Raw genomic sequence first — 19,295 nt, forward strand, 5'->3', positions numbered from 1 at the left:
TCTGACGTTAATAATTAAATCGAATAAACGTGAACTTATGTGCCATCCGCTTGTGAAACGAATATTGAAGTACAAATGGGAAGGAAAACACTTCAGATTTGTCTTCTGGCTGCTCTTTCTTCTATACGCATGTTTCATGGCGTCGTTCAATACTTTCATTATGACAACTCCACCGCCGTACGCAATAAGTAAGGATTTTTACTTTATTATTCTTAGAAGCGATAAAATTTTTATTCCAGACCATTGGTGGGTAGCTGTATTAATCTAACTCATGAAAGAGTATGCTGGTATTGTGCAAGCAGATTTTCACGTTAACACGCGTTTTCCAAGAAACGAGTAGGAAATAAATTCTTTTAATTCATACCTTATTGAACTTTTCTATACCAGATATTACAGCTAATGATACTGGAAACACGTGTGTACAGATGATACCTGAGGCTCAAAGTAAATGGGGTGATTCTTGCGTTACAAAGCATGATCGTTTGTTCGTGGGATACGTATCAATTTTTTTTGCTGTTCTGAATCTATTAAAAGAGGCAAGTAACAATCTGTGTTTTATTACGAAATAGTATAAAAAATTATTTAAAAATAGTTGACTAACAAGTTCAAATGCTCCTCAAAGAAAGGGGATGAATCTAATTGGAAAAAGTTTAATTGGTCCCAAATTTTGCTACTGGGTGAGAGATGGTATTGTACAAAGTTTGAATTTAACTGTTACTTATATATATAAAAGTTATGTACGTAGATATTCATGTAATACACTCGGAGTAATATACCTCTGGAAACTAAGATTCATAAACAGTATTATCTGAACGCAGAGGAGAATACCACTGACTTTTAATCCAATGAATACTCAGTTTACATATTGTTTACTTTTAGGAATGGCAGTGGAAACTAGCGACAATAGATATCTTTCTTTCTTGGATAGTTTTATTGTTGTTTGTGGAAGCAATACCAAAGCTCGATCTTGGAATTTATGTCGTAATGTTTACAAACATCCTCAAGACATTTTTAAAGTTTTCAGTTGTTTTGATTGTGTTTGTCTGTGCATTCGGATTCAGTTTCCACGTGCTTTTCCAAAACCAGGTATTTTATAATGAATGATAATAACCAAAGTACAATATTAAAATAAGGATAGAATAAATACCCTGAAGTACTCGTAGTTGACTAAAATCTCAAGTTGTTTATTTTATGTTCTTCTTATTGCCGCAGCCTATAAAGATGTTTTATTTTGCAATACAAGCATTTGAGATATTTGCTTGGTGCGTCAAATGTGACACAAACGAAATTTACCCTTCCCTATTGGAGTAGAGGGCAAAAATGAATCAAATAAAATCTTTTGGTACTCCCCACGTATGCGCACCAAGATGTCGCATAACCTGAAACCTAACCTGGTACACAACCTGAGTTCAGGTTGTGCGCCATCTTGGTGAGCATACTTCAGGAGGTCCAATCTTTTTTCTGCATTTCATACTTGCTTTTATCAAATTTTTTTCATTTTATATCAAAATTCTTGACTTCATGCAATAAAGGGTTATGTTAACAGATTGCCTTTGGAAATTTATGGGACTCGATTGTGAAAACAATTGTTATGATGATTGGGGAAATCGAATATGAATCGATTTTCACTGCGGAACACTCAAGCTCTGAGTATACCGATCAGGTAGGTACAGATCAAGTTTCAGCTTGAATTCATGCATAATCAAATATTAGATGCACATAATTTAAAGTCCATTGTTGATGTATACAAAATTGTTTCCACATTCGAATATTATTCCAAACATGTAAGGTAATGAAACAGCATTTCTTTTATTACTGTTTTACGTTATCAGGTTTACTACGAAAAGTATCTTACTTGGTTTTTCTTGCATCTTTAATAATCATGAGCATCATCGTAATGAATATGTTGGTAAGTAAATATTTTATTGTAATCTTATAAAAAAAAATTCCGAAAGTTTCATTTGAAAGATACGACTACATGTGTTTGACATCTAAGAATCAATGATTTCAAGACCTAAAATCTCTTTTATAGCATAAAACAGAAGAAAATGTATGTTCAGCTACTGATATAAGATTCGATTTAATAATACGACAAAATCAGCTTTGAGACCGGAAATAACAGATATCCAAAACGCACTATAATTCAACACGTTCCGATGATACATGTGTCCTGAGTTTGTCGATTGCAAAAGATGGACTGCGTAGGATGACGCCATTTTTTTAATAAAACAAAATGCCATTTTTCAGGTTGGATTAGCCGTGGATGATATTAAAGCAATAACGAATAAGGCAGAAATGAAATCAAGAGCCCAACACGTAAGTTTAATGCAGTAATCAGTGCTAAATAAGTGTTCATAATTTTGATTTCTCTGACCACAACAACAATTAACTTCATATTCAACCAATGCAAACAAAATCATATCATCGAATCCCTTTTTACATAAAATGACTTGGATCTAATCACGCAAAAAGGTTTCTCCTTATAAATTGTTCCCAAGCCCAGACATTACATATATGTAACTTTATTTCCATAACCCAAAACTAGTTTAATAAATTTTCAGGCAAAGCTGGTGTTAGAGACTGAAACTATGCTTCTTCAAAAACATACGAAGTTATACAAGGAAGGTAAAAATTGTACAATAATACCTTCTGAACATGATGATATTAAAGAATTTAGAATCACAGATGACATAAGTAACGAGAAATCAAAGAAATCAAGCTTTGTTGTTTCCTATGCACATGTAAATTATATTCAAACTATTATTCAACTTTTCATGATACGTATTTATAATAAATCTCCCAAACTTGTAACCTCAATGATAAAAAGCGTTCCGTAATTTCTTTCAGTACAAGTTCATACAATAATCCTTTGGTGTGTAAGGGGCTACTATGATCTGATCTGGAGAGAACTTGAATCATTACCATTTTGAAAATTTTAAATCAAGTACAAATTCAGGACTAATATTGAAAAAATTAGTTCAACAAAGGCTTGGAAGATAACTTATACTTGCCTTAATTAAACCAATAAATGACCAATGTTGTTTGATTCATTAAAAATCAAGGGCCAAACCCGGAACAGTGTTACCACAGAAAAGTTTAGAAATCGCCATTGAATACACAAACGCCATCTAGCGAAAAATTACAAAAAAGGAAAGTATTAAATACAAGATGACATGGGCCCCGAATGCATTGCATATTGTTTCAGCTTTAACGGTGAGTTGCACTATTTTTTAGCGGAAAAAAAAATTGGGAGATGCAGCTGATAAAAACCAAGTGCATAATCTGCGTTTACGAGTGTACGATGTCAACAAACGCGCTCAAGTCATCGAATCTATGATGAAAATGCATATGGAAGAAAATAATTATGATTGGAAAGATGATAACGATGATCTTGATCTTTAAACCATCCATGTATTTAAATATAAACATATACTGATTATGAAGATTTGAGGAAATTATATAAAATAAGCAATCAACTGAACAAAATTTGATGCGGGTTTTTGAATTGTTAAGAAAAAGTTAGTTTGTGATAGAAGCAAAAACAACTTTGACCTCATTTTACGAGTATTTCCAATTCTTCCACAATGCTCTTACTCAACAGGTCTTCGATTTTGATCCATTGTATTATAGATCTTTTCTTTGGTAGATAAATTTTACCGCAAAAGTAGTTAGTTTTAAATTCAATAAAACCCGCCGCTGAGACGGGATTGCTGAACTTAAGCGTTTTTTTTTTCTATTCTAACTCATACTATATCGTTGTATTATTGTTAAATTATAGTATAATCGCACGATATCATCTATTACATTTAATTGTGTTGAAAGTTTGTTATCACGTATAATGAAACGATTAGACTTGAATTTTCACGAACAAGGTTATCATAGTTTATCGTGTCTCTTTCCATCCTGAGATAATTTTTTACCTACTGTATGTGAATTTGTATTTTCAGCTGAAACACCTTAATTATTTTGAATATCTGTTACTAGTATGCTGCGCAATCTCACTACAAAACTGACGACTTAAGTTCATATTTCAACAATGATTTTATATTAGAATTACAAACCCAATGCTTAATCAGATCAGAAATTATATTCTATACAACTATCTTGTATGATCTCAACCTAAATCAGGATGTGTTTTAATGAGTGGGAGTGATACAAAGCGTTATAATTTTGACATGTTTCTATCTTACGTGTTGTAATCGTTATTCTGTCAAATCAGATCTATAAAAGTGTTATCAAATCGTATTTTTATGCGTGGCCTATCTGTTTTGATATTGTCATTGTTATATCTGCATTGCCGAAATTAACGTATACGATACGGAAGTCAATAATGCATACCCATGTGATGAAACTTACACTGCATTATCAATTGCTCAAATAAATAAATTTTGTTGTCCTACAAAAAATGTCAAAACGTACTATTCGGTTCACAAACCGAAAGAGCAAGAGATAGCAATCAAAAAGCGATGTAGTATTTATAAAGACGCAGGAGTAATAAGTATGGCACGTTGTCACATTTTTGGTAAGATGAGCGAATATGTGAGTGATTCGAAATTATTCATTGCTCAAATTTATGATTTTGTATTCTCGAGATAATTATATTGTAAACAACGTATACAAACATTTGTCAAAATTGATTTCATACTTTCAGTCTCCGCTCGAAGCTTACAGAACTCGTTGACACTGGCAATTAAAACTTAGAAAATTATCATTATTTGAAGGCACCTGGTTATTGTGTTCAAATCTAAGAACTTCTTTCTCACACAATGTACAGAAAAGCGTTTTATAATTCATAAATAAATACACGAACGCTATTTCTCTATTAAAAGCATGACATTCATATATAAGTTACGTTTTGCACTTTATTCACATCAACTAGTGCAGAACCGATGAGGAACCTGGACCTTCCGAGCATCATCATATAAAGACGAGCGGATATGAATTAAACGCACCATCGTCAGATGTACGATACCGCAAGGTTTATTATTGCAACAATCTTTTGCACTTACAAACAAAGATCTCATAAATTTTTAAATTAAATAAAAATTTCAAACGATTCAATATTAGACGTAATGACAAATTATACGAATCGTAATTTGTGGATTTGCGAATCGCTGCATATGAAAGCCCAACAAAACGAAGCGGAATATGATCGGGTTGATAGGGTATGTCACTTCCATCGTGAAAAGATTCACATATTGCAGCGGTTCCCGAACCTTTCTTCGGCGACAAATTGTAATGGAAAAAACTTATGGCGCACTTAACAGGTGAACAATTTCTGCGTTCGAACTCAATTTTGTGCTCGTTCATGTGTTTTTTCGTCTCTTTTAAAGTTTGTAAATATGTAGGCCTAAGGAATAAAGATCAAGGGTCAGCTCTTCTTCCTATCAAACTCTTTCTTCGTGCGACGCCAAATTAGGAGGAAGGAAAACTCAGGGCGCACTTAACAGGAAAACAATTTCTGCATTCAATCTCGATTTTGTGATCGTTGATATGTACTTCACGTCTTTTAAAGTTTTGTAAATATGTAGGCCTATGGAATATATGCCAAAGGTCATTTCCTATTTCTCATGTTTTCCTGCTCATCCTTTGACATACTACATAAATCACTCATGCTCGCAAAACCCAGTTCAGAAGATAAATAAACTGCAACTCGAGGAATTGCAGCAAGTAGTGTCTACCTCTATTGTTACGTCTTCACTGTATTTTCAAGACCTCCTGAAGTATGCGCACCAAGATGGCGCACAACTTGAACTCAAGTTGTGTACCAGGTTAGGTTTCAGGTGGTGCGACATCTTGGTGCGCATACTTCAGGAGTACCCATTTTTATTTAAGTCTTAAGCAGAATAATTCAGATTCATTCGAAGATGCGCAACATAAATAAGAGAATTTAGTTTTCAATTGAATCATAAAAACATACGTAAAATAAAACGATTTGATCACTTCATTTTCTTGTGATAATCGGAGTGGTTTTATAATCTACAATTTTCTCTATATACTGATACCAAACATACAAGTATTATATATACTGCATTAATTATTTTCAGTTTTACTATTTTACGCTTTTGTCTCTACTAGTTTCGCAACACTCCCACAGCGTATAGAATAAAACGGTTGCCCGTGTATGCAAGAATTGTCGAAATTTCAAAATTCGCGATTCAACTGATAGGTACATGCGGAGCGATTTGCGACAAAAGTGAAACTAAAGTGATCAATTTCGTATTTTGTTTGTCTAGATGTTTTATCATACAAGTTAAACTTTTTGGTATGATTTATAAATGATGACGGTTTTATGAACTTCGATTGCACAAGTTAGTGAATGAACATTAGCAAAGTTTGAACAACCCATCATCACCATAATATTTTATCACCTTGTATTCTTTCCAAGTCCTGAATTAATTTCCACTTGCACAAATCATAACCAATTGTTTGTTGAAATCCACACAATACCAATACTGATACAATTGATTTATTGCTTGGATTTGTAAAATGAGTTTTTTATCGTTTGGGGATCATAAATTGTATAAAATGAAATTATATTACCACAGCAGAAAAATTAGTGATATAATACGATACCGAATTTATACAAATATATTCTTTGCAAGAGCGACGCAGAAGAAAATCTAGATTGATGTGACTAAATATTTTTGGGTGGACAGTATGATTATTTTGGGATATGTCAAGAATGAGTTCAAAGGTTTCATGTTTATGTTGTCAATCGTGTTCAGACCATACATAATTATACAAATGCGGATTCCTGGCATTCTGTTTCATCCTCTTACAACCCAAGTGATGATGCCAGAAGAGGGTTATCTGCAAACCAGCTAAACGTTTACTGTTTCGCACAAGTGAAACAACATCAGCTACAGAATCTCTTGAAATAAGGCTATCATCACCAGCCCTGTTGAGGCCAAAATTAGAACAGCTGGGACAACTTACTGCACTGAAAAGATGGACTTTAAGCCTATATTCTAGTACACCTCCATTTTTTATGTCCCCATTGTCCCACCAAAGAAATCTTAGAAGATTTCTATAGGGCTTGCTAACATAAAATTGGTGAAACATAGCCTTTATATCAGTCATGAGAGCAATATTCTCTTTTCTGAATTTGCACAAAATGTCCAACATACCATTCATAAAATCAGGACCCTGCAAAAGGTAATCATTCAGTGACACCCCTCCATACACAGCAGAACAATCAAAGACAACTCTGATTTGATCTGGTTTCTTATGGTGATATACACCAGGGTGGTCCAAGATTGCCAGATTGAAGGGCCGCAAAAACTTTTGCAGAGGTCTCGCGGGCCGCAGTCGGAAAAAAGTGATTAAAACATCACGAGTTTACAGTATTCCCTTTAAATATATATTTGAGAATGAGAGTTTATCGTTCGAATCAGTTTTTCAAAGAAACTATATAAAGCGTTTAGTTATTTCAAAATTGCTTCCCGAGAAATATCGTGGTATCGTGATATCTTTTTTCGTGTTTGGTTTTGTAATGTCGCTTAAAATTATATTCTTTCGTCACGGATATTACTTAAAAACACACCAGAAACTGCGGTTTAACGTTGTTGTGGGTAGGGAAATACGTTTCCTCTCAGTTTACATCGGGCACCTTTTTTTCTACACTCATTGTATGATGAATTATTATATTTGAAAAAATTTATTACTTGTAGCGTGAGCAGGCTTAGTGCTACCATCAAAAAACAACCAAGTTGGGACCTCGGACCCAGATATGAAGAAAAAAAAATGGATCGCGCGGCGCTAAGTCATCTCTGCGGTTCTTCACTGCTTGAAAATATAGGAGTGTTTTGACTAAAATAAAGGCACAAAACGTCTATTCAAATGAGGCGAGCTTATCTCATGGACTACGTCTCGTCTGCATAAGACAATTCATTCTCCTCGTCCGATCACAGGCCGTTTATAGATATATACAACAATGAAATGTCGTGATTTTAACAAATATCAATCCCGACATTGGCATAGGAAAAGGACTATTCCTCGTTGGAATGGTTTAAAAATAAATCAAAATTGTTCTGCTAATAAATGCAATATCTGCCAATGGTTTAGTAGTGTGCGCTAAAATTTTTCTGCGGGCCGCACGGAATGTGTCGGCGGGCCGCAGTTTGGGCCACCCTGATATACACCCATATGTGGAACATAATTTATCATACCATCATCGACACACAACTCACACTCCGGGACCCATTCTCATCAATTCTCAATAATACTGTCCATATACTCCAAATAGTCCTCTTTTAACTTTTGGTCCCTAATTAGCCACCTTTTCAACTGAAGCGCACTATTCTCGGCTAAGGGCTTATTATTGGGAGAAAAACGGGTTCATTACGCAATGGAAGTGGCATTAGTTAATGCCCATCTTCCGATCTGGTAATACCATTCGTGAGTATTTTGATGAATTTCTAATCATCGACAGAAAGTGGTACATCTTTACCGCTATGTTTAGCAAAGTTCATCTCAAACATTGATCTAACACCAGGGGTGGGCAACTTCTCTAGTCGGCGAGGCGTGTGTGGGAAAATGAAGTCCTCGGTGGGCCGGATTATAACATGAATAGTATTCAATATCTTATTCACATATTTATTCGCTAATGCAAGAAAGAAAGTTTTAATTCGCGTTTAAACTTTACAAAAAATAGAGACCAAAAAACACATACTGTAATGAATTTATCATAATGTACTAAAAGTGTAACGAGAATATCGGTCGCGGGCCGTATGTTGCCCACAGCTGAGTCTAACCTGTTGGCGATTTATTACTTTCTTAGACTTTGAAGAAAAAGTTGAACATTTGTTTTCCATTACCAATATTTTATTGGAAACAAAGGACATAGAATCATTGGACTTCTCAAGCACATCTTTACACACATTCCCAATCACACCCCAGCCAAGTACAGGTTACTGAGCATAAGGATCATGATCCCCTTTCATCACAATATTCTACATTAGGATTAGACTTTGCTCTAATCCACACAGGTACAATCATTGAACTGTCTGTGCCACCATACTGATCAGGCCAGTACAAGCATCAACACATATTGAAACAGTTTGGCCATGCTGTTCTTCACCAATGTGAAGACAAGATAAATGCAATTTACCACAAGTTTTACACTTAGCTCTACATGCTCTCTTAGAGGTTTTCTTACCACATCCATAACAAAGTCTGTGTTTGCGAAAAACTTTTTTTGTTTTGCGCTTATAATGTGGCTGTTTGAGAAACCTATCACATTTAGTGATATCATGATTCTCTTCACAAAAAAATACAATTAGGCACTTTGACATTGGTATTGAAAAAAAAAACTTAGCCTACTAGGTTTGCGCGATTCATTACGTGAAACACGCGTATATCTATGTGTTTTTCGGTCTCTGTCTGAACCTTAAAATTCTGGCAGACTTATTACATCTTGATAAAATCAACAAAATCCAAAAAAAGAGGATACGACCTATTAGGGTTACCCGTTTTTCCCTTTTGTGATCAAATACTTGATATTTCCAGAGATCGTAAATTTCATCTGGCAAATTGTCTACAACTCCACAATTTCTGTATGGGCGCTAGCAAAATTGAGGGTATTTGATTCCATTACTTTTTTCTTGGTTTCCTTTACTTGCTCCAAGAAATCAGAAAATTTCTTCAGACCTTGGGACACATTCGTACATATATCTGGCCACTTTTTCAGCTTATTAAAAAAAGCTGTGCCCACAACATTGTCATTCTCATACCTACTTTTAAGCTCTGATTTTGCTTTTTCATAGACATCCTCAGTATTTACAAGAAATACCAACTTACAACCTTTAAAGGACTCTCAAACAAATATTGCCGAAGCAAATTCATCTTCTCAAAACTATTTTTTACTCTTTGCTCTACTAGAGCAATAAACGAGGATTCCCATAGTGGATAATCCAAAGGGTCACCACTGAATTTCCAAACCCTAATATTTGGCAATCTTTGGGCAGAAAGCAAACTCTGGGCAAGATCAAGACTGAACTGGCCGACACCACCGTTGCAAGAGATTTGTGGTGGTTGGGCTTGGACAACAGGAGGGTTGACAGTTTGTGTGATCTCAGGTGGCACAAAAGAATTATTACATGAAACTGGCACATTCAAATTTACACTGTTACTGGTAACATTGGAATTTAAATTAGTATTGAGTGCCCTAGATACATATGGAATGTCAGAAATTACAGATTGATTAAATACCTTTTTTTTCAATTGTTCCATGTCCTCATCTGAATTACATTTTCGTCCATGATTTGAATTATATAAAGTGTGCCATGCTAATTGCATGACCTGTATACGCTCGTAACCTGCACAATATAGTAGACTACTTTTCTTATGTTTAAGATGGTTCATGAAGCTTTGTACGAATTGAACCACATTGAAATTTTAAGCCCACTTGCTCAAATTTAGTTTAATAGCTAATATTGTGACTTGTTTCCTCTTACAGGTGGTAAAGCCTGAACTGCTTATTTGATTGTTATTATACTTTTATTTAACATTGTAAAAGTATTACCCGATAAAAAATATTATTTTATGTATTTTCAAATTTTGCCTCAATGGTTTAGACTACTTGACTCTTCTTAGTTTTTCTTTTCATGTCTTGTAGTCTATTAAAGTAGTTACCCCCTTTGTGAATGTCTTTTGATACTACGTTACATTCGTTTCGAATATCTGTTCTTGAACATCTTTAACGTATTTTGATATTTTATGTCTTCTTTGATTTTATATTTCCTGTAACGTTATGTGAAGCCCTGACTCCAGCTCCCAATCATTAGATCCCATTAACAGGCACCACAATTCCTTTCAACCATAAAGGTATGGTTTATTCGTTGGTGATCCTGTTGACACCCTCAGCAAACCGTGGGTTCCACTGTAACCCTGCGCGATCAGAATTTAACATTTATTGCCCATTGTTAGTAAATGCGCATCACAATGGTATTGTTGTGACACAGTCCACTAACGGCATCTCCATGGTCACCGTATCAGTGGTGTTGAGAGTCGTCTTTTCTTTTGAAGAAGCGAGCGACTGCTGGTTACAGCTGTTTAACAGATATTTTATGTATTTTTTCTCAATTTATTTAAACTTAGTTCGAGAGTGAGATTTATTGCCACAAAAACAAAATCAACACTAATATAAACAATAATAGATAATAATATAATGAAGAAAATATTTCATCAGTAATAAACAGCGATTGATTATTGTTTTGTGCGGGTCAGTGTGCAGGACCGATTAAGGTCATCTAGGCTCCCGACCCTTTTGTAAATGCTGTATATAAGGTTATCATGGCATAATATAGTACCATGGGTAAATGCAAATGGGATTAAATAAAATATATATAAGATAAAGAAATGAGTGAATGAGTCGGCAATTTAAAGTTATTATTATTTAAGTTATCAAAGGGCAATTTAGGATTTTGAGAGGTCATGTACCGATGTAACCGATCATGTCCAATGAAAGAATTAAAACAGTCAAAGATTTAAAAAAAGCTTTTTTTTTATTGGACACAGACCGAGATCAAAAATTGAAAGATAGGGACAAGAAAATAATAATATCATCACAGATTCAGTAATGGAGTGCATGACGTAAAAGTATCATTTGACTCCTTTTGGCACCTTAATTAGTTCACATGAAGAAGCAGGGGAAAAATAATAACAATCGATGAATATTGTTTAATTGCTACCAGCATTCATAAGTATTTATACATACTTGAATAAGGATTCGAATATTTATGTATTATCCACAATTAAATATACAGCTCACTTGTTACACAATGAGTTTAACAATATAAAAAGGTTATTAGGTAAATTAATTTACAAAATGAAAGCATGGAAAAACACAGTGACAATCACTGAATACTGTATGGTGGCTACCAACATTCATAAAGATTTTTAAAAATATGAATTAGAAATGAAGTATCAATGTATGATCCACAATTAAATATGCTATTGATAATGCAGTTCATCACTTATTATATAATTAGTTTAACATGTAAATAGGTTAATAAATTAATTAATTTACAAAGAGGCTAACAACATTTACAAATATTCATACCAAGCGTACTTGAAAGAGAACTAGAATATTAATGTATGGCCCACAATTATATATGCAGTTCATTTGTTACAAAATGAATCTTAACAATATAAAAAGGTTATTAGGTAAATTAATTTACGGAATGAAAGCATGGATAAACACAGTGACAATCACTGAATACTGTATGGTGGCTACCAACATTCATAAAGATTTATAAAAATATGAATTAGAAATGGAGTATCAATGTATGATTCACAATTAAATATGCTATTGATAATGCAGTTCATCACTTATTATATAATTAGTTTAACATGTAAATAGGTTAATAAATTAATTTACAAAGAGGCTAACAACATTCACACCAAGGGTACTTGAAATAGAACTAGAATATTAATGTATGGCCCCCAATTATATATGCTGTTCATTTGTTACAAAATGAATTTCAACAATATAAAAAGGTTATTAGGTAAATTAATTTATGAAATGAAAGCATGGAAAAAACACAGTGACAATCACTGAATACTGTATAGTGGCTACCAACATTCATAACGATTTATAAATACTTGAATTAGAAATGGAGTATCATAATGTATGATCCACAATTAAATGTTCATTTCATCACTTCTTATACAGTGATTTTTAACAATATGAAAAGGATATTAAATTAATTTACGAGATGGAAGCTTGGGAAACACACTGACAATCACCAACATTCATAAAGATTCATAAATACTTGAAATAGAAATGGAATATTAATGCGTGTTCCACAATTAAGTATGCCCAACTAGATATGCAATTAATATGCAGTTCATCATTTATTGCACAATAACTTTTAGCAGCATAAAACGGCAATTACAGTATATTAAACAGAAGTATACGGATCAGGGTACTTGGATAACAAGAATTTTTTCATATTTTTATTGAAATTATATGCTGAACAATTTTTGATGTCAGGTGGTACAATGCCCCAGACCTGGACACCGCTATATTTCAGTGATCTTTTTTCAAACTCCGTGGCTACATGAGGGGTAAAATATGACCTATTTTTTTGGGACCTAGTGGTGTATTTATGTACATCTTGTAGCCTAGTGAAATAGTGTTGGAAAGCAATGGGAACAAGGCCATTTTCATGCCGATGCATGAACTTGGCTATTTCAAGTGTATGCATTTCACACAGCTGTAAGATATTAAACTGTCGATACAGCTGAAAATTGGTTATGTGAGTTTTTTCTGAAAATGCCATACATCTTAAAATTTTATTTTGCAAAACTTGTATTGGCTGCAATAGAGACTTATTTGTCGACCCCCAGCTAAGTATACCATACTGTAATTGCGAGTGAAATAAACTATAGTAGACCAATTTGAGTGTTTCAGGGTTCAAAATATACCTGAGTCTGTAAAATATTCCAACAGTTTGAGATAATTTCTTAGACAAATCGGCAATATGTGCCTTCCAGCTCAATTTGTCATCTATTGTAACCCCAAGATATTTAATACTTTTGGTGCGGTCAATTATGTTATTGCCTAAGGTTACTCTAAAGGTTGTAATATCTCTTTTTTTTGCTACAAAACAGCATAAATTTTGTTTTGGAATAGTTTAGAGATAATTTATTTGTTTTCAACCACTTGTCCACCTTATGGAGATCGAAATTCACAGAAGTTTGAAGTTCAGATGCGCATGAAGCAGATTTTAACAGAGAAGTGTCATCCGCAAATAGGGTTGAAAAGAAGGACGAGGCAGCAGGCAAATCATTTATATAGCACAGAAATAACAATGGGCCTATTGTCGAACCTTGAGGCACTCCGCATTTAATGAGGCCCATTCCAGAAATATTCTCCCCATTTTCAACATATTGCTTACGGCCACTTAGGTATGATGAGATCAGACGAAATGCTTTACCTCGAATGCCGTAATGATATAGTTTTTCCAGTAGAATACGATGATTTACAGTATCGAAAGCTTTCGCAAGGTCTAAAAATATGGCACAGGTGACCTTATTATTTGCACTGTTTTCTATTATTATTTCTTTAAGCCTAGTTATAGCTAACTCAGTGGAGTAATTGTTCCGGAAACCAAACTGGGATTGACTCAAAGTTCCCATTTTATCAAAAAAAAATTTTAGTCGATTATACAGAATTTTTTCGTATATCTTGGCAATTTGTGACAGTAGGGAGATTGGCCTATAATTGTTTGGGTCATGCTTGGATCCTTTCTTGTGAAGTGGCACTACTTTGGCTATTTTCAATATATCTGGATACACACTTTCATGAAAACTTTGATTAAAAAGCTTGGATAAAATGGGAGATAAAACATATTTGGCAGTTTTGAAAAGTCTTACAGGTATTTCATCGCTGCCTACAGCTTTTTTAACATCCAATTTATCAATTTGTTTTTCTATTTCTAGTGAGGTGGTGCTACGAAGAAAGAAAGACTCTTTGACGCTTGGCCCAAGATTATTCATGTGACTATTCAAAGCTGGACCTATTTTAGATGCAAGCTTAGGACCGACTTCCAAAAAATGTTGGTTCAGTGTACAACAAATGGCATTTCCATCAGTAATTCTCTTACCATCCACTATAATATGAGATGGCAACTTGCTTTTCTTAGAGGAGTTGCCAATTATTTCACGAATGTGAATCCATGTTTTTGCCATATCTTTTTGGCAGCTAGAAAGAACAGTTTTATAATATTCTTGTTTAGCCTTTGCAAGATTCCTATATAATTTATTCCTATATTTTTTATATTCTCTTATCTTTACTTGAGATTTTGTTTTTACAACACTTACTATACATTTTATGTTTGGTTTTAATGGACTTGTAAAGATCCTTCGAGATCCAGGGTTTAAGCTTAAGTTTACATTCCTTTAAATTGCTTTGGAGAGGAATGTGCTGGTCTACCACAGACTTTATTAAATTCAAAAGTGAATTAAATTTTTTGTTGATGTCATAGGAAAATGAGAGATCTTTTTCGATTACAAGACTCAAATGGTCAACAAAATTTTCAGGATTATAATTACTATAGTCACGTCTACGTGTTTTAATTTGGTACCTCTGGCATGCTAGATGTATGTGAGCCAGGACAGGAAAATGATCAGAAATGTCATATTTTATAATACTAGTAATTGTTTTATATTCTACTCTATTGAAATAAAAATGGTCTAATAAAGTAGCTGTTGTTTCAGTGACGCGTGTCGGTTTGTTAATGCCGCATAGAAAACCACAAGAGTGGATGCTGTCCACATACCTGGTGACATTATTGTCTAATTGATATTTCATCAAATCAACATTAAAATCCCCAATAATATATGTACAATTTCCACTGGAATTCACTAAATTTAGAGCTTGTATAAATTTATCTAAAAAAACATCATATTTATATGATGGGTGCCTATATATGACTGCAATAATAAGATTTTTGGCATTGCAGTTAAGTCCAGACTGATCGATTTCAATCCATAAGTCTTCGCATCCCACTAAATTTAAGCTAAGATCAACACGTATGTGATATTTGATACATTCTAGAATATATAAACCTACTCCTCCTGCTTTAGTACAGGAATCTTTACGTATAAAATCATATCCCATAATGGGAACATCTGGAGAGGCCTCTCCCAGTTTGGTTTCGGAGACACCTATTATGTCAGGCAATCTTTTACTGGGACCTATTAAATACTCAATTTGAAGACTATTTTTTTGTAAGCTCCTTACATTAAAATGGAGAATATTAAAAGTAGTTTGGCAATTTTCTAGCAATTTTCCAACAACTTCATTCGAATTAATATAATCGCATCCGGTAGCCCAATCATCTACATCATTTAATTTTGAGGTGGGATAGCATTGGTTTTCTATTGCAGCCATTACAGGTAGACTGTTTATTAGGCATAGATTACAATAATAGGGTGAGCTAGAATTTATCAACAAATGGAACCTTTCTTGGGTTAGTTTAGAACAGGTAAAATGAATACTCTCAAGACATAGATTGCAAGAAATATGATTGACATCATCTGTGACTATAGTATGACAAACTTTGCACTTTTTAAAAAGTGACATTATTACAATTGTAGAGTAAAAATACACATGACCTCATGATAATAAGCGATATGATTACAAAATAGATTATCATCGAATTTTGTCCAAATCGATCTCATTTAAAATTTTTAGACTCTTAGCCGACTCATTTTTTCTAACATAAACATTTCCAGAATGTGTCCATATAAACTTGTATTTAAATTTATCTTTTAACGAGCGAGCTTCATTAAAAAGGAACTTTTGCCACTCCGTCAAATTTTCATTAATAAAAATTGATTTACCTCCATTTTCCTTGACAAGACCAGCTTTTTTTCGAAATAGCTCATTTCTTTTGTCCCTCCTACAGAAGCGAACAATTATAGGAGATCTTTTGCCAGCAACAAGTCGGTGAGAGGTAGAAATGTCTTCACTATTAAGTTTAACATTAATCATTTTGGCAACTCCTATTACTTTTTGATTGGTGTCTTCATTTTTTTGATAGGGTAACCCAACAAATTCAAGATTTAAGCGCCTTCCGTACTGTTCTGAATATTCTTGGGCCTCAGCCACGTTTTCAAGCTCTTCTTCCATAGTTGACAGACTTTGTTGCAACTTTGTTATTGCAGCCATCTGTTGAGATACCAGAGCTTCAAGTTTTGAAATCTTTTCTTTATCTTCTGCTTGGATTTTTTGAAAATTACTATGAGCAGTTTTCATATCACTTAATGATTGGTTCATCTCAGAATTATTTTTTTCAATAGCTCCAAGTCTAACAGTGAGTTGTTCTTGAGACTTAGCTAGACTGAGTAACACTTCTTCATTTTTGTTGCACATCTTCTCTATGTTCTTAGTTTGTTTGTCCAAATATGATGGCATTATTTGACCAAGCTTTTTATCTACAACAGCTTCAATGGAGTTGAGCATTTTTGTGATGAGTAATTCCTCCCTGGATTGAAGGAGATCATTAATATTATACAGGGGCAGTTGGACTTGCTGTAGGTTCACAGATGAGTCAAGCTCTGATGTTGTAGAAAGTGACGGATCCCTGCCAGATGTTGAGAATCTACTGTAACTTGTAGGTGACTTGGGTGCTGTTTCACTTTCATATAGGAAACTAGCTTCGAACACATCATTTCTTTGATCCATTATTTGAGTCACACCGATAGAACAGAATCAGAATCAGGTCAAACTGGAGCAGATTTACTCATGTAGAAATTTTATGTAACTTATATTTATTTATACTATTCTATAACCTTAAACAGGGACTTTTTCTTTTTTATAATATAGTGTTAGACTTATTTTATATGTGCCGCTGCTCGTTAATCAGTATCGGTTTCTCGCGTCTCCTTCACCCTGAAATATGGCCTATTTATAACTTAATTTATTGCAATTTGTATGGTTGTGCCTATTTTAAGTATGGTGAAAAATAAACTGATTATTGATACCTTTGCATTGTAGCGTATAGCGCGTCAAGTACAGAATATCTTTCAATTTGGTCTGACGTCAAGTTTCTCCCTCAATATTCACTCCAATTTATACTATTTTGTTCTATTCATTAATTATCAATCTTAGTACAACCAAACACTCCAAAGTAACGGAAAGAATACAATAAAAATAGCAGATACCAGGCAGTAAAATATAAGAAAGCAATACATACACACCTTAAAAACACTGACGACCCCTGAAATCGAAGACACTCTCAACAGAAGCCACATGACCCCTAGAATCTGGTACACCAAACCAGCCACTTACAATTTGCAAAACAGGCTGAAAATAACTTATGGCAGGCATTTTGAAAGACGATAAACAATTCCATACGTGCACAACATCTAAACAGCACCGATGAAAGCTAATTCCATGATAAAACTGAAAATTACAACACTAAATGAACAGCAATGGCATCGCACTCAAACCACAACATGATCCCTACATCAGCCCACTGTTCAGCACAAAACATCCAACAATCACACAACCACAGACAACCATCCCCGACAACCCACCGAAGACCAAAGGCACCCGCTCAGACACTCAAAACCAAACATCCAACCGAAAAACGACCACACTCAGACAACCGCACCCCACCAACCCACAGCACACGCCAACCGGCCACACCCAGAAGACAAACTGACAGCGTCACAACGCCCCTAGTATCTTCAATGCCAAAATACCAAATATGGAAACACTATCACATGACATCATTTAAACGAAAAAACAAGGGTCGTCACAGCATCTTATCACTCATATTAGAAACAGGTAAAGACTTTTTTGAAGCCCTGGTTGTTCAATTAAGTCTCCATCTAATTCGAATGGATTTCGTTCAAAGCGGGTATCGCTTTATTGTTGTTCAGTATCATGCTCTTTTGCCATAAAATCCAACTTTGCTTTTAGCACTGCCGACGTTTTACTTGCTTCATGCAATTGTTCCAAGTTCGATTTTGCAGGGATTTTAGAAATGTGTGGCGTACCAAAATTGATATCACCACTCAGGTTCTTTCTGCCAGCTTCTTGGACGTTGTAATTGCTATAGATGTCGATCACAAAATAATCTTCTTGCGGTTCCAAATACAGCAGAGTAACTAAGTTAACTAACTAGATTAATTATACACCTGTAAGAACTTAATACAACCAAATACTCCAATAAGAAATACAATAAACAAATAAAAACATGAAAAACACAGTACAAATACCGTAGGATACATACGAAACCAAAAGATACGGAATTGGTCTATGACGTCACAGTCATGAACTATTTACTTATAATGGGATACTAAAAACCGGGTAAAACATACCTAGATATACAAGAATAACTAGTATGACACTAAAGATACAACACAAATCCTATCTTATCGACAAACACGTAATAGACATTGAAATACGCATAGAAATACGGAAATCACACAGGAAATAAACTGCGAAGATAGACTAGTTACGGAAGTGTTAAATACAAGCTAACTAGTGAACAGAGCTATGCCAAACTGGAGAAATAGTAAACCTGTACTACTGATATCATTTTACAACAAGAATTACATAGATTTACGGCATTAAAACACTATAATAATAACCTAATATACAGAGGAAATATCTACACTACCGGCAGTCTGACAGACCAGCAGAAAGAGAATGTTACACAGCTGCTCACTAGTGACTCAAGTGGTAAGAATAAATATGGGCAAACAGAATAAAACAGAGTTATAGACGTGGTCGTCTCATTACTCCCCCCTTTTTCAGATGGGAAATTACAAAG

General features: G+C 34.2%; 2 protein-coding genes and 1 long non-coding RNA gene across 5 annotated transcripts; 2 read left to right on the plus strand and 1 right to left on the minus strand.

The window, feature by feature from the left end:
* Positions 1-883: 883 nt before the first annotated feature.
* On the plus strand, positions 884-3,402 carry LOC120330399 (uncharacterized). Its single transcript, XM_039397364.2, has 6 exons — positions 884-1,086; positions 1,547-1,663; positions 1,833-1,909; positions 2,248-2,316; positions 2,562-2,741; positions 3,235-3,402. Exons 3-6 carry the CDS (start codon positions 1,883-1,885, stop codon positions 3,400-3,402), a joined length of 444 nt encoding a protein of 147 aa, XP_039253298.2. The 5' UTR covers positions 884-1,086; positions 1,547-1,663; positions 1,833-1,882.
* A 7,707-nt stretch (positions 3,403-11,109) lies between these two features.
* Positions 11,110-17,268, minus strand: LOC120336536 (uncharacterized). 2 transcript variants are annotated; one of them, XM_078118733.1, is made up of 3 exons: positions 16,354-17,264; positions 13,856-14,015; positions 11,110-13,511 (listed from the first exon to the last, which is right to left on the minus strand). In XM_078118733.1, exons 1-3 carry the CDS (start codon positions 17,195-17,197, stop codon positions 13,502-13,504), a joined length of 1,014 nt encoding a protein of 337 aa, XP_077974859.1. In that variant the 5' UTR covers positions 17,198-17,264; the 3' UTR covers positions 11,110-13,501. The 2 variants fall into 2 exon arrangements, with proteins under 2 accessions (XP_077974859.1, XP_039260169.2); XM_039404235.2 differs by having other exon boundaries at positions 11,110-14,015; positions 16,354-17,268.
* On the plus strand, positions 13,894-15,209 carry LOC144430694 (uncharacterized). Of its 2 annotated transcripts, none has more exons than XR_013479670.1 (2): positions 13,894-14,032; positions 14,449-15,209. It is a non-coding gene; the product is annotated as an uncharacterized LOC144430694 (long non-coding RNA). The 2 variants fall into 2 exon arrangements; XR_013479671.1 differs by lacking the exon at positions 13,894-14,032 and adding an exon at positions 14,245-14,384.
* Positions 17,269-19,295: the final 2,027 nt, after the last annotated feature.

This window comes from Styela clava, chromosome 12 (genome assembly GCF_964204865.1).
Source record: "Styela clava chromosome 12, kaStyClav1.hap1.2, whole genome shotgun sequence".
NCBI lineage: Eukaryota > Metazoa > Chordata > Ascidiacea > Stolidobranchia > Styelidae > Styela > Styela clava.